Raw genomic sequence first — 22,636 nt, 5'->3', positions numbered from 1 at the left:
ATTGACAGAATGATATAGTCATAGAAAACACATTCGACTCAATCTTAATACACAAAAGGCTTTGTTTGAGTAACTGTTAGTTAATGTGCTTTGAAGTCATCCACTTCACAGCCAACATTGACAAAGTGCTTTAACATCGAAGAAGGAAGGAATTCGATGCTATCTATAGACAAGCAGGCTTGTGGTGACAACGCATTGGTTGACGGTAACTCGAACCAGACTTCACAGAGACAGCCACTTTCATCAAGTTGATATCGTAGCTGTCGAACCGAGGAGGGAAAGACAGAGGATACAGAGAGAGAGAGAGAGAGAGGGGGGGGGGGGGGGGGACGGGGAGTTAGGGGGAGAGATGAGGGACGGAAGAGCGAGGAAGAGAGAGGCACACTATGATGCGATACTCTGGGCATGGAAGTCACATTGACCTTGATGTTTCGTAGATGTCATCAGAGGCTGGGGATGGTTAGAAGAGGAAACTAAGCCACGCCTGGCAACGGGAGGATGCAGAGGTAGCGACCTAGAGAAACGCAGCACTACCTCATTGATACCTTCAGTTGAGCAATGGTGAGATATCCAAAGCGCTGCGTGGCGTGCAAAGCTGTAACCCAAAGAGGACTGAGGTACAGCGAAGGGAAAGTAAGTTTGTATATCACTGAAAGTCTGCTGCCCTTAGCACATTTTGACGAGAATAGTCTTTGATTGTTACTAAGCAAGCAAGCTTTCCTCCCTACCACCCCTATAACCAGGTATACATTATACTGTATGCAGATAAATATCAATTTTAGTGTATGCGTATATATGTATTTATTTGCACATTACACTTAGCGATATATTATGAGTAAGGCATTCCATTCAGTGTTCTCCAATCGATTGTAAATCTCTAACATGTTGTTTATCTGCATTTTTATTCCATATCATTGATCTTTCTTTTCTAAGATTCAATTTGTGCGTGTATGTGTGTGTGTGTGTGTGTGTGTGTGTGTGTGTGTGTGTGTGTGTGTGTGTGTGTGTGTGTGTGTGACGAGATACTTTAATTACACCCCCGATGAGCTGTGCGCAGGAGGCACTACGAGTATACGAGGGGCTGTCATGTGACTCTTAATCAACTGTTCCGGCATCACGTGATGACCGTTGTATATTATGATCAGGATTGCTGGTCAAAATAAATCAAATCATATATAGTTCTCACCACAAAAACTTGTTTTATGTGAAATCATGAAGAGAAGAAGAGAAGAGATTAGGCTGCATGTTCATTACATACATTTCCCTCGAAGTCTACTGTCACTTTAAAGCAAATGCATTTTCTCATAACATTTTGGAGTGAGACATGGGGCGGGTTCGCCGTGTCAATACATTCTGGGGAAGCGAGAGAGAGAGAGAGGGGGGGAGGGAGAGAGAGAGAGAGAGAGAGAGAGAGAGAGAGAGAGAGAGAGAGGGAGAGAGAGAGAGAGAGAGAAAGAAAGAAAAAAAAGGTGTCTATATCAATTACGACCAGTTTACATGACGGGGACATCTATGTGGAATGCTGTCGGGATATTAAAGCTGGGTAGCATTGCGCTGCCTAGCAACTGACGCACAATGTCAACCACTGCGCAAGGTGTGAGGAAATTGTTGATTTGGAAGGTGGGTTTCTCTTCCAGGGGCGGGTTGAAGGGGGAGGATGGGGTGAGAATTCCGGTGCGATGAATCCTTAAGTTGTATGTATATGTAATGAAATATGATAAGGGCAAGGGACGTAACAGCATGGTTTGAACATGAGAAAAGGAGGGATTGTCCGGCACCGATCTAACCTCCCACTCTGCCTTCGACACCCCGTGCTTCCAACGATTTTAATGTTTCATAGAATATCAAATAATTCATCTTCATGTCGTTTATTTGCAGATCTCGCCCACTTTTCTGCGCACCCTTGTCACTCCCGCCTTCTCCTGCACTCTTTAGCCGATGTGTTTGATCTCCGGCTGCCGCGATGAAAGACGACGAACTTTGCTTAACCTTTCAGTTTGCTCCCGCGGTGAGCTGCGTCCAAGTGCATGGGTGTTCATCTTCGGAGCCAAATGGTGATTCACTGCCTATTAACGCAGACACACCATGCCAAGTATTTGTCTTGCCATTCCATGCATGACACCAGTCATATTTTGTGTGGGTTTCTATATTACTTTGTGTATCGTAAAAGACACAGTATAGAAGGCAAATTAAAAATTCTCCGACGTCAACATAACAAAGGCCATAATAAGTACACAACGGTGTTATGCAATACATTACCAGAGTATTAGTGTTCATTATAATCTTTGGAGCTCTAAATGCAGTCCTGTAAGTGTGTATGATAGATTATATTTCCTCTTTTATTCATTTCAGTATATCTCAGGCACATGAACCTTGGATTGGATTAAACTATATCATGTGTTAGGATAGTTTTAGAATATTATATGATTATGTTGTTGACAAACTTTACTCCCAAGAACACATACCTAACCTCGGCCTTCACGTACATCTTAATTTTAATGTAATTTCAAAATAATATACACTTTGCTGTGCAATTGACTGATGATAAAAATCGACCGTGAAAAAAAAAATCGACTCACTAAAAACGATATCATGATTAAAAACTTCATCACAATTTATGTCAGCCTCTCTCTCTCTCTCTCTCTCTCTTTCTCTCTGTGTGTAAAACGGACATCAGTGTTAACGTTCATCTCTTCCATGCCTACACAAACTTTTTTAGTTTTTCCAACGATTGCAAAGTTGCAAGGCTCCTATATATGTTATAGATATTATAGAGTATAGAGTATACCGTTTGTAGTGTATATCATATATTGTACATATTATATATTACGTATCATATTGTATATATTATACCGTATATGTTATAATTTATGTAATATATGTCCTATTTCTATTGGCTATAATATAAACTGTCCTCAAATTTTAAAGTATCTCATTACAATCACATTTCTAACTCATGCAGCTGTTAAATGAACGTTGCTCACTTTAAACTATATGATTTTGCTATGGGTAAAAACTGTTATCACTGTTAGACTCCTTTGCTTATTTTGATGTGGTATCATTATCAATGACACATAGAATCCCTATGTAAACGGTTTCAAAGTTCAAAGCCGCGGTGGAAAATAACACGGATTATGTGAGGTGACATCTGGCACTGATGCGATCTTTCAGCTCAGAGTATCTGTACTACGGACAACTTGTTGTCACATAACATTTACGACATTCTGAGGAGTCGGTATCAAGGGGGTTAACCGTAGCAGGTGCAACATCTTTGACGCGACACGTGCGCGCTAGATCTCTCCCTTTGCACCACACCGCCGTCTGCGTACATGTATTTTCGCGGTTTCTGGCGATATTCGGCCGGCCGGGCATCATTCAGCGCTGGTGTCGTCTGTTTACCTGACGGCGTCAAGGTCACGCCTTTCACCTGTGCGACGGGAAGCCTCGAAAGCGACTTGGCTGTGGCATTGAGGGAGTCGGTTTCAAACCTCAGACATGATGTTCGCCCTTCCCCCCCCCCCCCCCCCCCCCGTTCTGCCGCTCTGTCTCTCTCAGTCCTTCTCGCGTTAGAGCTCTCTCATCCTCTCCTCTTTTTCAGTTCCTAAGTTTTTTCTCTCTCTTTATACCTTATATACCTTATTTCTCTTTCTTTCACCCTGTCTAAACATGTCCTGCTGGCGGGCTTTGCTTAGAACAACTCGTCCTTGCACTTATGAAGGAAAGGGAGCACGGAAGTTGCGTCTACTACAGATTCGTAAAAGGAAGCATGAATGGGGATGTTGCCTAGTACGTGTTTGGGTATTGAATTTGATGTCTGCATCGGTGTTTTAGCGTCTGCCTGAGACCGAGGACATAAAGACAGACGCACCACGAAACATCCTCACAGCACTGCATGTTTTTGTTGTTAAAATTCAATTGTCATGGGTCTTACGTCACTATAAAAGACTGCGACCAACGCATAATATTCAGCAGGGAGGAGAGTCCATATTAAATAACTATTATTGTAATACAAATATGTTTGCAATCAAGGACATGCCTGGAATAATCCTCGGGAAAATAATAGATGGTGAACGCCTTTGTGCTTAATCGATCACTATCATTTTCATGTCGTCAGACGTCCATGGACAATTATCAAAACAACATCACACAATAGTTTTCCTTCGACAAGAAGTCATGATTGGCGGTGTTGTGCGCACACGTACTTAGAAGGATATCACTGATATTATAGCTTGCCCTGACAGTACTTTGTTCAGGCGAACAACTGGAGACAGCTAGGAGTCAGATCCAATGATTGACACACAATTTAAAGGGCAACGAACTTTTCAGATCTTGAACTCTTGTCATGTTCAACATTGTAGACCTTCACCAAGCCTTTGAGTGACTAATAACGCACATGATATTTGCTCTACGTATGACCTCATATCTCTTCGGGAAAGAACATCTAAATGCGCAACTGGTCGGTGACAGCAACAGATAGAAATGATAATATTATGCTATTATCAAATTCAATTAGTCATAATAAATACACGTCAGCACTCGAGTGGAAATGATGACATAATTTATGAATTATTTTCAGTGTTTTCCCATAGGAAAACATTTCATGTATTCAAACAAGATGTTATCAACAACAGGACAGAAATGTTGTACTTTGAGCGCAATCGACAGACTACATTTTGTATTCCATCCATTGCTTAAGACTTGGCGACCAATGATAAACCGATTTGTAATCAGCTCATGTACAGAATATGGGACCTATGACTTTTTTTTTCTCAGATGTTTTTTCACTTGTTTTTTGAGCGGCATAATACATAACCTTGCCATACGTAACACTTTTTGGAATGTATGTTCAAACAAAGAATAAACCTGCGTAAGGTTATTGGAATGGCTCGTCAAAGGCCAATTTTACATGGGAAGCATCCATTTCATTGATTTGCATTTGATTCATTTACAAACTTTCTATGTTAATACTGTTAAATATCAGGCTTGCTGTCAGATGGATGTAGTGGCAAACATTATTTATACGGATTACACGAATAATCATTTCATCAGAGATGATTATCTCGTTGAATTTTAAAACCGACATGCCTGTTATTTCAAATGACCCTCTTTCTGCTCATGCGCAAAGTGGAACTGGCTTGTCATTTTCAGCGGAAATAAAACCGGGAAGCAACGACGCGTAGAAACAAAAGTTGAGTACGTGGTGATGCCTCGAGCATGGCTATCACGGAAATTCAAATTCGAAGGGAAGCGGGTTTTTTTTTTCAAAAAAAAGGTAGTACAACAAAAATCTACTTTTGTATATTTCACTGTACAGAATGATCTCACTTCAGGTTTGAAATCATCATTTCTTGGAGGGTTGTGAGTCCTCCGACGTCGTAATCGTGCTTCAAACTTCCCTCCATAGCATATTAAACGCTTCGGGTTGAACAGTCTGTATGTCCTTACCCAATCCCTCGAGATCCCCCCCACCCCCCCTCCTCCTCTTCCACCAGTCATCAGCATTCTACGATCACAATTAATATGTATGCCTGCTTAAAAAAAATGTATGCCTGCTTACAGAGTTGATATACCTGGGATTGACAGAGTTGCCAGGTCACGAATAATGTTATCTTACTTGGCACTCAACCTAATTTGTGTCCTCTGTCAGCGGGGCATTTACTCATCAGATTATGTGAAACGTTGCCGGCGATGGTTTCAGGGACTTAAAGGAGACCTCCTGATGATTTTCAGACTTGAGCATTTTAACATCTTTAAACTGGTTATGCTGGGTACAAAGTTTCAGAATTTATAGTGATTGGGATGAGGATTAAAAATGTTTTCGAAATTCATAACAAATTGCAACGAACGAAGATGGTGACATTGCAGCTTCACATCCGAATGCATGATTGGGCGCTGAAGGAAGCAGAACAAAAGAAGAAAGCATGCATAAATTCTACATAGGTAAACTTGTTGAGCAAGTGGTATATTGTAATGGAATGACATTGCTACATAACTGGGATATGCCGGCCTCGATGTCATCATCCTTGTTCAGTGTACTAGTATTATGTTCTGGGTATTTTCAGAGAACAGTAGGCCCATTGGTTTACTTGCTCAAGGACCGCAATGGATTCCAGAAATCATGGTTCTATCGACTTGTGTACTACATGATGTGAAATGACATAAATCGTCTCGTATGTTCCTTGAAGTCATGAGAGGATTGCGAATGCTGTATGACTCGCACCCAGCAACTAACGATTCATCGACTGCGTGTGCGCATGCTCACTCGGGTTCATCATACCTCGCCTACTGCTTCCCCTCCCAACGGATATCAAAACTCGTCACAGTAATGATGAAGATGATGACAGAGTCTTGATAACCCATGGTAGTCCCATAGTACTTTCGCACGGTTCGGTTCTATAGCGAGAGCCCCATATCTTTACCGTCACTCTGTCATTATGAGGCGCCTTGTTCTTCTTTTCTTTTTATTTTTGCATGCCTAATTCGAAAGCGTGATTGTGATAATTAACCAAAATAAACAAAATGAAGCAAAGAATAAAAACGCTCTCAAGGTGGGAAGTTACACACTGTGGAGGCATAAAACACAGGACATTTCAAAAGGGCAAGAACACACACTGTAACGCATTTTGAGAGCGTCCATGGTAGCATAACTTGAAGCCTAGCCGTCACACATTGACAATCGGACTTTTGGTTCCCTTTGACGAGATTGTTCACACGTCACAGTGTCAAATGAAAATACATCCTACAAATATATTTCCTCTACTCTCTTTGTTTGATTTCTTTGTCACCGGGTAAATCATCCGTATCAACAACAAAAAAAAAAAAAATGTGGTAATTTGCAAGTCAATTGTCCTTCGTGAAATCCGAATAACTACGAGACGAGTCATTCTAGACCTCAGTATTAGGTAAGCACGTCTTGTCTCCGGAAAGCAGACATACTCAATAGACCGTTTCTGTCGGGTGATGTTCGTTACTTCAAAGGTTTGTTAATCTGAAAGTGAAACAAGGTTTGTGGCTCTGAAGGTTCGTAAATCCAAAAAATAGAATAAGGTCCATTTCAAAGGTTCATTATTCCGACGGTTCGTAACCTGAAAAATAGATAATGTTATCGTTACTCCGAATATGAAACGAAGGAACCATCGGAATTACGAACCTTGTTTCGTTTCCGGATTAACGAACCTTCGGAATAACGAACTGTAACCGTTTCTGTAATTTTCATATTCTATGCAAGCTTTGTTTACAGATGATTGCCTAAACAACAACTTGGCGGAAGGTTACCTTATCCATAGTAACCAACAACTAATGAATATTAAGTTAATTCCTGCCTATTAAGAGACTTTATTGGATGGAGCTGGTGAATAAAACGGTTAGTTACTAGGCTATAAAGGAAAAGAAACATCCTTGAATTTGAATGCAGTACCGAAACGGTGTATTTGAGCGGCACGAGCATTCCGAAAGTTTACCGTAAGTGAGACTGAGATTTCTGGTAGAAACTTTACTACACCCATTATTCTAATTATGCATAATTGTAAACGAAATCAACCGTAAGGCAGGTATACTAAAAGACACGCCTCGTACACAACAGCAGCGCCGCTAAAGCCACTTCATTCTGCTGACTATTGCTAGTCGTGTGATTCGCAGACCCCCCACAAGCAGTCTTGTAATGTCGTCCGTCACCTGGCGAAACGTCTTCAACCAGCTCACTACGTCCGTCAGAAATCCGAAGCCTCAGATTCATCAGTGTCACGGGCATTTGGTGACGTTTAACCCTACCTCTAAGCTCGAGGGCGAATAATTTTCATTCCCACACAATCCTACATGTTATTTAAAATCTGCCGTCTTAGGATACTTCAAATTTCGAGACATCATTTTGTGGAATCCTCCCAACAAGAATATGGCTGGACTCGCATCCCGAGATCGAAATCTAATCCTAGTTAGAGGAGCAGCCGTCCTTCGGAAGAAGTAGGGCAATGACATTGGGATACTTGCCCGAGTCGAACGTTGAGTTAATTGGCAGAGTGGATGATGGAAAAGAATGGACAGACGTGGATGCCACCAGTCATAGCTATAAACGCAACACTAATCGCTTTTAGAGGTGCACTTGTCCGATTATATCTTTAAAGCGGTATTTACCTCATCGAGAGTATACCCTTTGGGCTAAAACATCCTGTCTTTGTCTTAATTAGTTTGATCTAATCCTATCGGGTTCATTTGAATTTCCAAGATTCATAGAATCTGAACCTAAACAAACATGTACAGTAATATGTTTTTTTCGAAACCATTTTTCTTTTCATTTCACGTAAATTTGCTTCTAATTAAAGTTATAAATCGAGAGGTGATGTTAAGCCACGACATAGAGTTTTCTAGACCGTTTACTGTTTCCACTGATACCCATATTTTTGTGCGGAAACTTGAAATCAAAAAGGGGTGTTAAACAGCTATAATTTTTACAGCATTTAAGAATCTGGATTACAAGAAATATTACTAAAATAAACATGTATTCTCATCACTCCCTTTATCTGCGCATTTTCACTTTCTGAAAGAAGTAAACATGAAATATTGTAAAATGTTCTATATCTGAAATCAAATTTTGGCCTATCTCATTCTAAAATAATGAGAACATGGTTCATTTATCACATCTGTCAAACGCATTTGTAATTGATTTCGTGGGGTGGGGGAGAGGACCACATAAGATGTGAATATTGTCAATAAGAGGTGAACAATGCATTATCCGGTGTCATGATATGACGAAATACACGTTTTCTCAATAATCTCGCAATAAACCTCATAAAAATCCAACACGGTCCCTGTTTTCTGTGTCTCGTGCTCTTGAAAATATAATGTCCATTCCATAAATGAACACATGAAGAAAATAATGAAGTACTCCTCCTTCATTAAGAGAATAATTCACTCACTCATGTCTGTAAAAACGAGGAAATTGAGCCAGGTAAGCTCAGGAATAAGGAGTCCGTAAGTACGGATAGACGGATAACCCGTTTTGAACAAGAGAGGGCGACAATGCTGTTGTGTTCTCCTTACCTATCAACAGCAACACTACGCTTTTGCCTTGAGAGGGCAACCGCGTGTACGATGACGCTGATTCCACCTCAACAACTACGACCGCGAGATTCACAAGTCCGATACTTTTGAGATGATAAACTGTGAAACCATAGATTTGGGGACTTTCTGATGAATATCTGTTATGCACTTGTAAAATTTGTCACAGGAGAAGGGACATGAATCGTGTGCCAGGTGAAATCAATTACAAATAATCAGCGAGAAAGGAAATAAAATAGAAAGAAATAAAAGTAGAAATAAAGTTGAACGAAAATCTTTATATCCCTCCTGTATGAGAATATTTTCCAAAATAATTTGCTTGCTACCCTACTTTCACATTTACTTTCTATCTCCCATATAATTTTATACTTTCATTATTCCATTCCTTTCGTCTTCCCGTCGTGTAGCGAAAGTTCCCATTGCGTGGATAGGCAACGCACAGGTACAAACATAGATGAGAAGTTAAGAACAGGCTGTATGAAGCAAAATATGCATAATATTTGAATGTATTATCGAACCAGTCTATGCCATTGTGAATTGGAATACAGACTGCCATGAGCGAATCAAAAGATAAATGAACTAACGAAACAAGAAAGCTTACCGCTACTTGAATGTGCACTCAAAATCTATGGATATTTGTCCTTAGTTCAAGCTACTTGAATCACGTGCCCCTGATGAATACTTACAATACAGTCTGCATGTATGATTTGTACCTGTGTCGGGCAAGCTTTACGTAGCCTGTTGCCGGGAACAGTCTTTGTTATGAAGGTATGTACTGATTTACATACATTTGCAAACCGTCCTGTTGTAAGTATGTTTGAGGAATGTTTTGATATGAATACGGCGAATCTGCAATAAATTGTCGAGGACCAGGCTTCTGTCTTATTCAAGGGTGTTGGCTGCTGCCTCGTAGTGCTTGTATGAGCCGTGTGGACTGAAACGGATATCATCGCCCCTTCGGTCAGTCCTGGAACTTGAGACTTGGGGGAGGCAAGTTAATCTTCTGACGAATCGTCGGGAATCACTTGAAAGAAGGTTAGTGATTATCGATGTGAACAAGTGGGAATGATGCCATATCATTTTAAATAATCCTATAGTTGGAGATCCACATGAGACATGAACGTATCTAAATGGTCTCGACCTAAGCTAGTTGGGTGACGTGGTACGCAGTGTTTTTGCCGTACGATTTTCGTGGACGATATACTGTTCCCTGGGTCAAGTCACTAAGTCGTAGTTGACAAAAAATGTGTGAGTCTCTTTAGGCAGCAGATTATTCGTGTAAGCCTCCCTTTGTTTTGTGGCTTGCTATACTTCTCAGTCTATGACGATACATCGATTATCTTTCTCCTAAATTGGTACCAATATTGTGGGACTAACACTAATTTAGATTAAACCTAGATTCTAGATTGTCCAACAAGTAAATTTATTCAACATTTCGGCACGAGGTGCATATGCAACCCCCTAGAGTCTAGACATAATATGAAATTATGCATAAACAACGTGAATACACATTTTAACCAATGCTGATATAATTTACAATGTATAGACATCGCATGTTTGAATTGAATTTGATATTGAATTGCACAATAATTGATTTAAAAAGTCAGTTACCCTCAGCCCCGGGGCGCAGTGACAGGGTTAATGTTGGGATTGGTGCTAGGATTTTAGAGTGGAACTCTTTCCGGTATTTCTTATCATATATAATTGTCACAGAATTCCCAGGTTTCAACCAATAATTAGACTGATACTTTAATCCTATGCTCTATATTCGTTCAAATATCGCAATCTTCATTTTCCTCTCTAAGATGGCTACGCTACTATCGATGGGAATCACAATGTGCTGCATTGTCTCCGCCGCTGTCGTTGTCGTCTTGACGCTGTGCAATCCGGTGGCAGCCGACTACAAGTACGAGCGGAGCATCGCTTTCAGCACGGAGCGGACGTCGTCCATGGGGACGTCGACTGAGACGCGCGAGATCGGTGGCTTCAAGAAGAATTCGCAGACGATCTACCTCAACATTGGCGAGGCCTTGGACCCGAGCACTGGCCACTTTACTGGTTAGTATTAAGTGAAAGATGAAGAAAAGAAATAAATAAAAAAGAGAGGAGAGGGGATAGAACTTTAACTTCGTAGCAATATCAAAACATACTCATCATTTGATTTGTCTAGAGTGATGTTATCGTATCGGTAAATATGACTCGAATTTTGAATAAAATAAATCAACTATGACCAACCATCAAACACTCTATAATTTAGATAAGCACCATGTGTCTGTATTTGTGTTGGAGATTAATGAATATTGGACGCGTTTACTCTAGTTTGATTTCTTTCGAATGTTGAGAAACTGCTCCAAGGGATATTGTGGTACGTTCATTTCAACTCTTCAAAAATGTATAACATTAGACAGCAGAGAATGCATAAATAAAAACTTATTTTACGCTCCTTTCTTAATTCATAGAATCAATTTGCATGGCTTCAGACGCAGGCAAACATGATGTACCTACCAATGTCCTATGATTACACGTAGGAGGGGGAAAGTACTTAGAAAGTAAGCATTATGAAATTTCTTCTTCCAGCACCAATGCACGGCGTCTACGCCTTCTACTACAGTTTCTCGAGCACAACCACGGAAGCAACCACGCAGGTGGAACTGCTCAAACTACAAAGTGGAAAGAGCCTCGATTTCGCCACCTCCCTGGTCAACCAGACCCTCGTCCCGAGCATCGCAAACCCCCTGGACTTCGCCAGTGCGTCGGTGTTGGTGGAGCTCGAGCACGACGACGTGGTCATCATTCGTCTGGGACCAGGCTTGCTGGACGCGTCGAGAGAGAGACCGCTGCTGTATACCGGTTATATGGTCTACCGATTAGGTGAACCCGTTTACTACGTGGTTTAGTAGCTTCGAATTTGTTTATCCACGAAGCAGCCATGCTTATGTTGATCTTGCAAAGATTTTGAAGTTGGTCTGTTTGAGCCCGTTTCTCTTGGTTCCTTGCGAACGTTACTTTGATAGCCCGCTCTTCCAGGTTGGATGAAGAAATTTGTTTCGTGAAACTGTCGGCAGTGAGTGTTCTTACGCATATGAAAAATGTTTGATATCATTTACATTGGTATATGTTTGGCTCATAATCACATTTTTACAATCGCACTAACCCGCGTCATTAGATTCAATTAGTCGCAGAGAGAATGCATTATTGTGTGAATAGCACGTAATACATGTCCCTTGGCTATCACAGTTGAGCTATGAGGTGAAACGGAAATACTTTTGAATCTACGAACATAAAATGGCGTAAAATGAAATTCGCGAGGAAAATTTATTTGCCCTTCGCCTCAGCTATGGTGATCGCTCACTAATTTGATACATGATGGACCCGACGCCTGTAAACAATAGGTTACTAGAGTAACAACCTGTCCCATAAGAATGTAAATTGCTGTGCGTCGTGTGTTTACTGCCGAAATGTATCACTTCACCAATGGGTAAACCTTCCACTCATTTTCTTCGTGAGCATAATTATCATGTCAAGAGCTGCTGACATGGCGTACAATTTCTGCTTGTGCGAAACAAATGTTGTTTCCTGTGATTATTTCACATTTTTCAAACAACTAAAAAAAAAAAATAAGATAAATATGTGATGTTTTACTTGTGTAATGCGAATGATTATCATTCTAATGACTAGCTTTGCATTTCAATTTGTATAAATAACCCTCTCATAATTGAAAAATTGAGAATATTAGAATTTTATTTGCTGATTCTGTTTTTTCCTCCAGATTCTACTCCAGTGGACTTGGGTCTTTCTTGTATTTAAGTATTCAAATATTTTATGTAAAGTAGACTTTAAAGACTTGAATAGATCGATACGATAGATCCTCGCACTTCATCGCTAAATAAAGTTTGATCACTAAAATTTCGCAATTTAGATCAATATAAAATGGTTTTTAATCACTTGGTCATAATTTGTTTCTCTCTCCTCCTTAGCTCCCGTACCTTTTTTCCTCTCTCTTCATGAAATATTCAATGAAATTTTCTCATAAGATTTATCGCGTACACACTTGCTTTGTTTTGATGACAGTGGTACCTTAAAGGGGAAATCCAGTCCAAATATTAGTCAGATAAGAAAGAGTAAAATATTACGAGTTCAACAGTACAAATTTGATCGAAATCGGAAGTAAAATAAGGAAGTTATGACATTTTGAAGTTTCGCTATTTTTGGGGGAAACACTTCTTGAACAGTCAATATGAATATGCAAATGGAAAAGTGAGAATGTCATTCCCTCACAACTTACCATATAGTTTGTACATAAAATTTTGAAATTTCCAGTTTTTCATTCAAAACGCAATTATGCCTGATGCTCAAATCCTCCATCTAACTGATCACTATTCTGAAGTTATGAACTTCAAAATTTCATAACTTATTTTTCATCCGATTTCAGTCAATTTTTTTACTGTTGAACTCGTAAAATTTTACTCTATTTGTATTAGACTAACTTATATTTGCACTGGATTTTCTCTTTAAAGGTTATTTTGTAACCTCATAATTGCTAACATTTATTTAAAGTAGCATTCCGTCAGTACTCTTGAAACTTTTCGCTTTCCACAAACAAGAAGACGAGGTCTCTTCGACTGATTAATCTGAGAATTCTTATTTCGAACGACGAGTAAACGGAGGCAAGATGTATGAATTTTTGTTCGCTTACAAACATATTTTGTGTATATAACATAGTGTCATATGTTTGGTCTTATTTCAGAAATAAATGAAAGGTTGCAAAGTCATTTTCACAGATAACGCTTGCAATATTCTGCCCGTCCTCATTCGAGGCAACAAACGGTGTGATGAGAAAGGCGATTGCTGGCGAAAGTTGGTGATGTTGAAAATGTTAATGGTGTGGACGAGGAGGTTGGGATGGCGGGTGAAATACCAGTTATTGCAGGTATTTCAGACATCATGACAAAATTGGATGGAAGGAAGAGCGGCGGAGAAGAATAAAAAATAAAATAAAAGAATAATGGGAAGACGATTGTTCATAATCATGCAATACATCAAGCTGCCTTTCCTTACAGATAATTATATCTCACATTTGTGTGTATTCATATACATAATCCTATTATGTATGTATACACATAAGTCACATTGAATATGCAACAATACATATAATATGGAATGTATGTATCTATCTATCTATATATATATATATATATATATATATATATATTTGTGTATGTGTGTGTATTTGTGTATGTGTGTGTGTTTGTGTATGTGTGTGTATGAGAGAGAGAGAGAGAGAGAGAGAGAGAGAATGTTATACATTAGATAACCAGGATTGTGATGTTTGATAAATGATTTCTTCCGACTGTAGATCATTATCATATTGTGTTCTTTTAGTTATTCTGTGTAGAGAGGACTCTTATAATGCAGAATTCTTTTCCTGCACTACTCCCTCATTCCAAAATAGACATGAAATATCAGTGTGAATAACTTAACAGTAAAACTACTCTGTATCAAAACGTATTTGCAGAGCGCTACTTCTAACCCGCATGTTAAAGCGCAGTGGGATATAATGTAAACCTTCAACAGAAAAGAGAATTATAAACGCCATAACTACATTTTTAGCTTTACCTGTATCAATGTTGTGTTGACATCTAGCTACATCTAGCCGGCAATTTCGTCACTAAATTTGCTAGTTTGTTGGCGAAATAACAATTTCGTAATGAAATCGTTTTTTCCTTGACGAATTAATGACCGATTTCGTGACGAAAGAAACCATGCGACACTTGGCGCCCCATACGTAACTACGAGCTTGTCTTCGAAGTTCGCTTGGACATTGCTCGTAATGTGTTACTCCTGACGTCGAATCTCACGTCTGCAGAGGTAGCAAACCAGATATTGCGTACCATTTCAAATAGTCTAGAGCCCCCTTTCCGTTAGTAAATACTGCTGACGCAGGTTAATCAATGTTGCTGCACATAATTTGGGTGGAAACCATCAGATATTGATTCCAATTTTTTTTTTTAAATTTGATGAAGACTTTTCATTTTGTGATTTTTTTTTTTTTGAGATGTGTGTATGTCTACTTTTCAAGGGGTAGGTGGAGTTTGGGGATGGTGTGCGTTTTGATTCAAACACTTTACTATTACAATGATGGGATGGGTCAAAACTATCCAAGATTCAGTTTCCTTTTTACTAATCAGTTACAGATTTATGATTAAGAGATTCTTGAAAATTCTGCAACGGACATAAACAACTAAATGTGAACAACGAATGGATTTAAAGGAAGATATATTGTTTGTTTGCTTTAATCCCTCTTATAATATTAGTCAGTCACAGGAAGAATCATGTTAAGAGGAGAAACACTCAACCCAAAAATGGAAAGTGATTCTCTGAGACTAGATGGGTTAAAGTATAAGGTGGGATTGATATCTCGAGAATCACGCCTCCGCCACGGCACAAAGTCCTCCGCAAAAGTCATATAGCAATAGAGGAGGATTTACTTGGTCCGTTTCTAGCTGTCATTACTGCCGTTGATTACCCGTCAGCCACTGGTGTTTCCATGGAAACGGTGAGTGCTTTCAGGTGGATCAGTGTAATGATGCACTCCTATCTGCAGATGTATCATACTGACAATTCGATAATCATCATGGAATATATTTACCCTCGTCAGAGTAGTCAGTCTAATGATAATAAGTGTATTTGTATAAATTTCTATGATGAAATGTATCTTTTCGCAGAATCCAAGGATCGTGCGCACAGTGATGGAGAATAATGCGGTCTCTAAATAACCACGAATAAACGATATTTCTGAGTAACGTAATAAACACAACGAGAAATGAACGTCTCTTAAGCGCCCGCTCAGTTCATCAAAGTGCCCATGAATCACTAGCACTTATACACCCTTAAAGGGGAATGCCAGACCAGTCGAAAGTTATTCTAAAAAGGACGGGCTAACATTTAACAAACTAAACAGTGAAAATTTGATCAAAATCGGATAAATGTGAGGGAAGTTATGCGATTGTAAGGTTTTTATTTATTATTATTATTATCTCTTTTTTTGGGGGGGGGGGCAATCTGTATGCATATGAGTGACTTTATGATGTCACCCTCTCACAATTATAGCAATTGATCGTGTACAAAACTGACAGAAAGTAAACTTCTCTGCTGCAGAAGTGAAAAACTTATCATGATTCCTGGCTGAATAACAAACAAACAAATACAAACAAAAACAAGACTGGAAATGTCAAGATACTATATTCAGTCTATTTAGCCTGTGAGGGGATGAGATCATAAACTCGCCGCTCAGTTGCCAGTTCATATTGCCTGTTCCAGAAATGGCTAGTGAAAATTAATTTCCTTAATTTCATGAGATTTTGGTCTAATTTTCACTTTTGTGCTCATAAGATTTGACTCTTTCTTGTAAGATTAACTTTTAACAGGTCCGGTGTTCCCTTTTAACACCAAGGGACCTTTCTCCTCAAATTTCAATGCCACTTAACACAAGGGGTCTGAAAAAAACTCTTACGGAGAAGACCAATCTTGATGATTCAAACCAAGTGATCTCACAAAATTAATTCTATCGTGCTGTTTACTTGAAATAGCATTTGTGCAGGCTCCTGCGATGGGAGGCTTTGATTCTTGTAGAAAACAACAACAACAACAACAACAACAATGATCTTTATTGCCAGTTAAATTGTTCAATAGTTACATGTGTTGTCTTCTCACATAAACGATAGCGACTACAAACACGTGATGTGGATAGTAGCAGTGTTCATGATGATAATGATATAAATGAAGATGCTGATAGTAATGGTTGGATATCGTAACTCTTGCAATTATATACATCATGGATCAACTACTCCTATAAGTACTGATTTACAGTAGCAATAATGGCAGTGCGGTAGATATCAGCATTTTCACAAACTGAAATGTTGATCTTTTTTTTTTGCTTTTTAACATCACACAAGCACAGATGCATCCTTTTCATTATTCATCATTTGACTACTATGTTGTCATGACAACATCTCTGGGATTTTGCTTACCACCAAGTCACCAAGGTGAGAGAAGACTGAATGATATTGCTTCAGAGAGGGGTTACATTTACAAAATACAGTAGCACATGCAATTTCTATTGATTTGTATACCAAGCATACGTACCGAAACGCTTCTATCATTGTGTTACCAGGACTAACTGTCCTATCATACATAACCTTTACCTTGTAATAGTCAGAGTTGGAAATTTACGTGCTAAGTGATTTGTGTTATGTTTTAATACAGAAATGTTCTTATCCTTCCAACAGCAATTTCTGCAAAGTCATTGCCATAGCAATGCCCCGTGTTTCAGAGAAAATGTGACTTTGGATGACCAAGATTTTGATGGAGAACGAAGTTTTAACTTGAGATAGACATTCTCAGGCACTTCTATTATGGTTTTACATTATTCCATTATGAATTATGTTAGTTTCTGGAATTTCAACTGTTGCCGTGGCAATGGACATTTATATCATTCTCATGATCTTGAACGGCTATGATTTCGATTGTATTTGCACGGGTAACTCAAATTCAAATTCAAATTCAAATTCAAATTCAAATTTTCATATCCATCAAATAAACAGAGAACATTATATGCAATGTATAGGCAGAACATATTTGTAAAATTACAAAAGCGTAAATTAACAAAATACATGTGATAAGGAGTAACAAAATGAAGAAAACATAATTGTGCTTATTTTTCAATATATGCAGAGTACAAATTAAAAAAGGATGGGAATGGAAATGGAGAATCCCACTAAAAAGCAAGGCTGGTACGATATGGGACCCTCAGAAAATACATAAGAAAACGAATTTTAATGAATTAATGAAACTGCAAACAGATAAAAAACAAAATCAAAGGAACCCACTGTCAACTTACATGAAATCAAATTGGGAAGAAAAAAAAAGGAAAAGAAAATTAATGAAAGTACAACACGTGCCATCGTGGACACAAGCAAACTGGATTCCATGATGTAAGAGTAATGATGAAATACAACCTGGATTAGATAGTATATTCCAAAGAAGAGTGTACATATACCGGTAAGAATGCAGAAGAGCGGACATAAAGGAGAGAATAGACACGTATTATACAGCACAATAACAAGAACGTCTGAGGAGGACTTGTGTTTGACAGATTATTTTTCTCTAATAAAAAAGATGATTTACAGGTATAAATTGTTCAATGATTTAAACATGGACCTAAGATACATGGACTGTTCACTGCAGTCTTTCTTTGATGTAATGATCGTCGCCGACACCTGATTATGTGCATCTTAATGAGTACATTCAGGTGTCAGGACAATAACAATTGTGTGATCATGTATCGTCACTAACAAAAGAATCTTTTCTCTCATTTCAGTCTCGTTTCGCTGATGTGCCTTTTTCAGACGGAAATGCCTTTGAATAAATACAGATGATGAGGAGCAGCAAACCTGAGATCATTACAAATGTTGTGTCAAAAGATGGGTAATTGCTGATTCGCACATTTTCGCACACGCATTAGACCTTGCCTAATGGCAAGATATATCTGTTCTCTACCATTACCGTCCCTTTTTGCTCTGGAATAAGCTGGAGAAAAGTGAAATATTGAGATGACAAATGACAATCATTCTGCCAAAATGTTAGCTTTCTTTTAAAAACAAACTGCCTGCTTCTCCCAAGCGAAATTGTTTGAGGTATGATTTTCTAACATACACCACAACTGCACATTCACTTTACTTGATTTTTGTGAGTTATTTTCTTCTGCGCACATAGTTTTAGATTTCTCGAATCTCCGTCTTGTTCTTCTAACGGCTTGCTGGCGGTGACAATCATGGGATCAAAGCAGTGAATCACGCTAAAAATGTCTTTGTGGCGCTTTTGAGATGTACTGGTGCATGAATTAATTAACGATACGATGAATGTCCATGTGTATTAGGTCCATGATTTAAAGAAGTAAGGACTTGGTTGAAATGATGAAGAGAACCTAATTCATCCAAAGTCTGAATGTAGTCACTTTTGTCACACTTTTGGTACTGTTCAATGAGAAATGTGTATTATTTTTCCCCTGGCAATGGGAGAAGACAACATGCAATTGAATCATCATGAATGATTCTAAATCTATTAAGTCACTTTCATCACATGTTATCATCATTTACTTGTAAATGTATATGTACTTTTTTAAATGATTCGTTACCATGGCAATAGGACAGATGAGAACAACTAGGACATTTATTCCAATTGAATGATTAATTCCAAATCTAGAAACCTAGTCTCTTTTTTGCATTTTAGCTTGGTATAATTTGAAATATATGTTTTTGGTTTTTTTAAAGATAATTCATTACCATGGCAACGGGAGAAGAAGCCCAATGGCAGACCTTCTGAATGAAAGGGCTGATATCCAAATCAACTTGAAGTATAATCAGTCTGCACGTTTGCCGAATATGGTGCTATTTGATAGATTTCTCACTTTGCCGCTGGACTAAATAGCTCAGTATTATACTGCATTTCTTCCTTGTATGTATAATCATTATACTGCTTTTTGCAGTTATGAAAATGGGTTTCCTACGTCTTTTTCAGGAAACCGAATTTATCACAGTGTCAGATACTGCGTTTTTCGGGGGGGGGGGATGGTGACTGTGAATAGGCCTATTATTTTCCAATTAATTTCATTAGTGAACATGCTACAATGGAATCCCGTAGAATGTTGTTTCTTTGAAATGACGACGAGCAGTAAAATGTAAGGTATACTATACCCCTACAAAATTCATGAGTTGCGGTCAATCAAATTATGGTTCATTTGCTAATGCAGCAGGCGTTTTGCCATCATGCTTGGCTTAGCAAATAAGAAAAAGTATGAATTAAAGATCACTTGAGTTGGGAGGTATTGTTGATATTTTGCGTCCTGATCATGTAACGCCGATAAAGCGATTCGCATGGTTGAATTGTGGAGGTCAGGTGAGAGACACTCTGGTCGTGCCAAAGACTGCTCACAAGGTAGGGAGTGCCATTCACGTGCACAAGAACACGAACACACGCACGCACATACGCAAACACACCAGGGATCCAGAGCGAGCACACTGGTAATTAGGCCTACATATTATTTCATAACGCAGAAGTGTCCACACAAATCAAGATGGCAGCAGTGACGAGTCTGCTGAAGTCCATTGAATACACCTACATTTGGCTGCTGCAGAGTCACGTTTAACTGTGATTTTTGTTTACCTGTTCCATAAGGGAACCTGGTGGCCCGTGTATTAAGTCTACAGGAATTTCAGAATTCAGTACGGATCGGGTTAACAATCAACCATCAATCAACGATACGAGTGTTGAAAGAGTATCGGTATCGGTATCGATACCTCTTAAACGATCTAGTGCATGTGATTGTCATGTGACACTCGCGCACTTGTTTGCACTTGCAATGTGGCTCATCGACGAAACTGGTTTATCCTTTCTTCTTTATTTACCCAAAGAAGACTTGGGGAAAAGTATACACTTTGTGAAACAGACGAAAGACCATTTTCGAGCGGAAATGTCGGTTCCATTAATGTGACGAATTTCTTCTACTTCGCGCCAAGTAAATGACCTTGTTTCACGGTGAATCTTTATTTCAGCAAGTGAGCTTCTTTGTCGTGACGAAGTTGCAAAGAAAACATCTTTTTAAGCTTGCATGCGGATCACACTTTCGTTCACATACTTATTATTGATACATTCTTAGCCAATAAACGTTTTTACAGACACAGATGTAAAAACAGCGGAACAATGCAGAATTTCACTCCACACGTCGATGAATCTAATGAGGGCGAATTTGAGGTCGGTTACGTCCACCGTGCCATCGGAGCAAGCATCCTCGTAGTCGTTGCCGTCATCGGCATCACCGGCAACAGCCTGGTGATCGTCGCGACGGCTGTCTCGCGAAAACTGCAGACGATAACGAACGTGTTTGTATTGAGTCTCAGCGTTACGGATCTCCTGACGTGCGCCCTGCTGCCCTTCCAGTCTTTAGGGCTGGTCCACCCAGCAGGTTGGCCCCTGGACCACACCTTCTGTCAGGTGATAGGAGCCTCTGTCTATATATCCACAATAACCAGCGTGCTCACTCTCGCTCTCATCGCCTTCAACCGCTACTATCTGATCACGAGAAGACCAGCTGACTACCAATGGCTCTACAAACCCTTTCGATTGTGCCTCATGCTGGCCGTTGCCTGGTTCCAGTCAATACTCTGCTTGCTTGTACCAGAAGTTGTCAATATCGAGGCGCTGGGCTACTCCAGCGAGCAGCGGTGGTGCAGCTGGTTGAGTAAGGAGGATCCGGTCGGCATATACGAATCAATCGCCTTTGTGAACATCTTCTTCTCGTTCCTTCTCATAATTTTCTGTTACGTCAAGATTTTGATGCGGGTGCGTCAGCAGCGGCAAGTGTTGGCGCAAAGCGATGTCGCACCCGCTTCCGTCGTCACCGCCAACCGTCCGGAGCCCTCCGAGATGCCTGGTCAAGATCAAACTTCTGACGGTCCTCGCGGACTCGATGCCCCACCGAAGAAAGAAGTTCGGAAGAGAGACGGCCAGATCAACATGAACCTATTTTTCGTCGTGTGCGCTTTCTTCCTCTGCGTGATGCCCCACAGTCTCTGCGTACTCATCCCGGGACACGAGATCCCCTCCATCTACACCTTCATCCTCATGTCCGTCAACTGCTGTATCAACCCTCTCATCTACGCCCAGAAGCATCCACATTTCAAGCAGGTGTTTCGTGCCCTCCTGAGATGTAAATACAACGACATTCCGCATCCATCCTCCTGGATAAGAGTCTCCCTGGAATGACTTTGTCAAAAATGCCTGCCCGGCGATACAAGTCTACAATAATCAGTGTTATCTATCATGTTCTGATCTTGGAGCAATCCCAGTAAATGTTGGTGTAGACCTATCCCTGTTCGATGTAATGGCACCGGCGGCATTGAACAGGTGGCTGCAGAATAAACTATTCTTTTCTCTCTTCAGGTATGCTAGTTTCTGAGGTTTCAGCTTAGTAAACTATTTGCATCTTTTAATATCAATGACAGTCATCAAGCTAAGAGATTATTCATGCCACATTGCTGGAGTTTTCCTTTTATCCATCAGTTATCTACACTTCCAGTCCCCCCCCCCCCCCGCCCTGCACAGACAATAAAAACACCAGACACACATTTTGCACAGCTCACCAGACCTTTCTCTGTGGGGAGGTCCAAATTCATTTCCGCATTTCACGAGTTCACTAAGTAACGCATAAATCATTTTATTCTTACAAATCATTCAATGTACATTCTTACTACCATTTTGTTATATTATGGGAAATTAATCGGCATAGCTTGACTGTCATAGCTAGTATACACACTGATGGCAGTTCACTCACATCATCTCGTAATACCTTATTCAGTTCTTTCAGTTCCCTTGAGTTCTCTGTATCCGTCAATGTGCGCTATCCATCTGAGTCTCAAGACGTTTAACTTCACTCAACTGTGATCAACTTTATAATTTCTCCAGTGCCTTATTTTTCATCGAACACTCAATCTCTCCCGTATATTCATATATGTATGTAAGATAA

General features: G+C 39.6%; 2 protein-coding genes across 2 annotated transcripts; both read left to right on the top strand.

The window, feature by feature from the left end:
• Positions 1–10,859: 10,859 nt before the first annotated feature.
• On the top strand, positions 10,860–11,951 carry LOC139740565 (uncharacterized). The gene is made up of 2 exons (XM_071651151.1): positions 10,860–11,112; positions 11,632–11,951. The coding sequence occupies exons 1-2, from the start codon at positions 10,860–10,862 to the stop codon at positions 11,949–11,951; spliced, it is 573 nt and encodes a 190-aa protein (XP_071507252.1).
• Positions 11,952–20,814: 8,863 nt separating this feature from the next.
• LOC139740564 (G-protein coupled receptor moody-like) lies at positions 20,815–21,876 on the top strand. The gene has a single exon (XM_071651150.1). It carries the CDS (start codon positions 20,815–20,817, stop codon positions 21,874–21,876), a length of 1,062 nt encoding a protein of 353 aa, XP_071507251.1.
• The last annotated feature ends 760 nt before the right edge of the window (positions 21,877–22,636 follow it).

This window comes from Diadema antillarum, unplaced genomic scaffold (assembly GCF_040938485.1).
Source record: "Diadema antillarum isolate AM-2024a unplaced genomic scaffold, OU_Dant_1.0 seq00000861_RagTag, whole genome shotgun sequence".
Classification (NCBI taxonomy): domain Eukaryota; kingdom Metazoa; phylum Echinodermata; class Echinoidea; order Diadematoida; family Diadematidae; genus Diadema; species Diadema antillarum.
This window is presented reverse-complemented; position numbering and strand designations above follow the sequence as displayed.